The 2,763-nt window shown below is 50.4% G+C and overlaps 1 protein-coding gene across 1 annotated transcript; it reads left to right on the top strand.

The window, feature by feature from the left end:
• Positions 1-413: 413 nt before the first annotated feature.
• Positions 414-2,383, top strand: LOC133356498 (uncharacterized). The gene has a single exon (XM_061574033.1). The coding sequence runs from the start codon at positions 828-830 to the stop codon at positions 2,280-2,282; it is 1,455 nt and encodes a 484-aa protein (XP_061430017.1). The 5' UTR covers positions 414-827; the 3' UTR covers positions 2,283-2,383.
• Positions 2,384-2,763: the final 380 nt, after the last annotated feature.

Genomic DNA, 2,763 nt, shown 5'->3' on the forward strand with positions numbered 1-2,763 from the left:
TCAGAGACCTTTGTGCTGATACACAAGACTGGGATAGCCCGTTGCCAGAGGAACGGCGACAAGAATGGGAAACTTGGAGAAATTCCTTACAGGCACTTGAGCAGCTGCAGATTCCTCGTTCCTACACGCCCACATCCCTTTCCGTAACCCAACGGAAGGAGTTACATGTGTTTGCAGATGCTTCTATGATGGCCGTAGCAGCCGTAGCTTACCTAAAAACCACAAGCGCAGAAGGGATCCAGCATGTTGGGTTCATATTGGGCAAAGCCAAACTGGCCCCACAACCGGAACATACCATCCCAAGGCTCGAGCTGTGCGGAGCCGTTCTTGCTACAGAGGTGGCGGAACTGATCTTAGACGAATTTGACGTCAAACTGGATGCGGTCAAGTTCTACACGGACAGTAAAGTCGTACTAGGCTACATAAACAACCAAACCAGAAGGTTCTACACCTACATCAGCAACCGGGTGGAGCGCATCAGGAGATCGACGCAGCCGGAGCAATGGAATTACGTTCCAACTGACCAGAATCCAGCAGATCTCGCAACTAGGTCCGTCCCTGCATCTCTGCTGAATCAAACCATCTGGCTGACGGGTCCAGCGTTCCTGTTACGACGTGACGGTGGCCCATGTACTACCAAGGAGACCTTTGGACTCATAGAGCCCGAGTCCGACAAGGAGATTCGTCCTCAAGTGACAACTTTCGTAACAAATGTGCGACCAAGAAGTCCACTGAGTCCACACCATTTTGAACATTTCTCGAAATGGACGACGCTCGTGCGAGCGATAGCACATTTAACGCATATCGCAGACTGCTTCCATCGCCCGATGAGAGGCACCACTGGTAGCTGCAATGGATGGCATTACTGCACAGTGCCACGCACTGAAGACGAGCTTTCCAGAGCAAGGAAATCAATCTTCCGCTGTGTGCAACAGGCAGCTTATGCAAGTGAGATCAAGGCCATCAACAAGGGAGAAGACCTTCCTAGGGTCAGCACCCTCAGGAAGCTAAACCCCGGGATGGACAAAGACGACTTGCTCAGGATCGGTGGTCGGCTAGGGAATGCAAAATTAGATGAGAATGAACGAAACCCCCTCATAATCCCAAGCCAGAGCCACATCGCAATCTTACTCGTGCGCCACTACCACGAGAAGGTCAAGCACCAAGGTCGGCACTTCACAGAAGGAGCAATCCGATCTGCAGGGCTGTGGATCGTTGGAGCAAAGAGGTGCATCGCCAGCACAATCCACAAGTGTATCCGGTGTCGCAAGCTACGTGGAAAACAGGAAGAACAGAAAATGGCAGACCTCCCAGCCGATCGACTCAGTGTGGAACCTCCCTTCACCTCTGTAGGGATCGACGTGTTCGGACCGTGGACAGTCATCTCCCGCCGCACCAGAGGAGGGCTCGCGAACAGCAAACGTTGGGCAGTGCTGTTCACCTGTATGAGTACACGAGCAGTGCACATCGAAGTCATCGAGTCCATGGACTCTTCGAGCTTTTTAAATGCACTCCGGAGGTTCTTCGCCATCAGAGGGCCAGCCAAGCAACTCTGTTCTGATTGTGGAACCAATTTCATAGGAGCATGTAAAGAGCTTAAGATCAATACGGAGAATGTCGAAGATTATTCTGTCAGGAAATACCTTAGTGACCAAGGCTGCACATGGATCTTCAATCCTCCCCACTCTTCGCACATGGGTGGAGCCTGGGAATGCATGATCGGGATTGCTCGACGCATTCTCGACTCCATGCTATGTGATGTCGGGTCCACACGGCTCTCTCACGAGGTCTTGACCACTCTCATGGCCGAGGTCTCAGCCATAATTAACTCAAGACCCCTGATCCCCGTCTCAACCGACCCGGAGTCACCATTCATCTTGACTCCTGCTACACTTCTTACCCAGAAGACAGATGTGCTCACAGCACCTACCGAGGAGGCCAGCACTGCAGACCTCTACAGACGTCAATGGAGACAAGTGCAGAGCTTCGCGAACACGTTCTGGCGTCGCTGGAAAAACGAGTACCTTACGACACTCCAAGTGCGCAACAAGTGGCAGTCTAATAGACCAGACATCCAAGAAGGCGACCTCGTCCTACTGAAGGACAACCAAGCCAAACGGAATGAGTGGCCAATGGGCCGCATCCTCAAGTCGATTCCAAGTGCCGATGGAAAAGTTCGAAAGGTCGAGGTTATGATTGCGAAGCAAGGTGTCGCAAGAACTTTTATCAGGCCCATAGTCGAGATAGTACTACTTCTCTCTCGCAAAGATATGGACAAATAAGTCGACCCGTTGAAGTTGTTATACACTTGTTTATGAGATAGGAAATAAATGGTGGTATCTCCTAGATACCAGACGGGGAGTGTCTTGCCTCACGGCAGATGGGGAGCGTACGTTAACAGGAAGTTCCTGTTTTTTTATGCTAATGTTGGTCACGTGACCAGGAAGTGACGATGTCAGATTTCCACTGTACGACGCAGGCATCAGCCATTACACAGATAAGTCAAGATGGCGGCACGCATCGCATCTCAGTGAGACCACGGCCGCACTTGTCCATTGTGGGAGCTTAAGAAGCATTATCTGTAAGTTGTTTATATTCCTCTAATATTGGAAATGCTGTTGTAATGTTGGAATGACCGTTATAGCAATGTAAATGCCTTTATGGTGCCGTTAAGTTGTTGTAGTAAATACGAGGCCTAGTTAGTAACGAAGCCTGTGACTTTCCTTATTGTGGATGTTACTTGTGATTTAGTAGGTCGAGTCA

This window comes from Lethenteron reissneri, chromosome 54 (assembly GCF_015708825.2).
Source record: "Lethenteron reissneri isolate LAM-NWPU_2019-01 chromosome 54, ASM1570882v1, whole genome shotgun sequence".
Taxonomy (NCBI): domain Eukaryota; kingdom Metazoa; phylum Chordata; class Hyperoartia; order Petromyzontiformes; family Petromyzontidae; genus Lethenteron; species Lethenteron reissneri.

What these genes read in the sequence shown, in the direction of transcription:
- LOC133356498 (XM_061574033.1), top strand. Translation starts at nt 828, where the DNA reads ATGAGAGGCACCACTGGTAGCTGCAATGGATGGCATTACTGCACAGTG.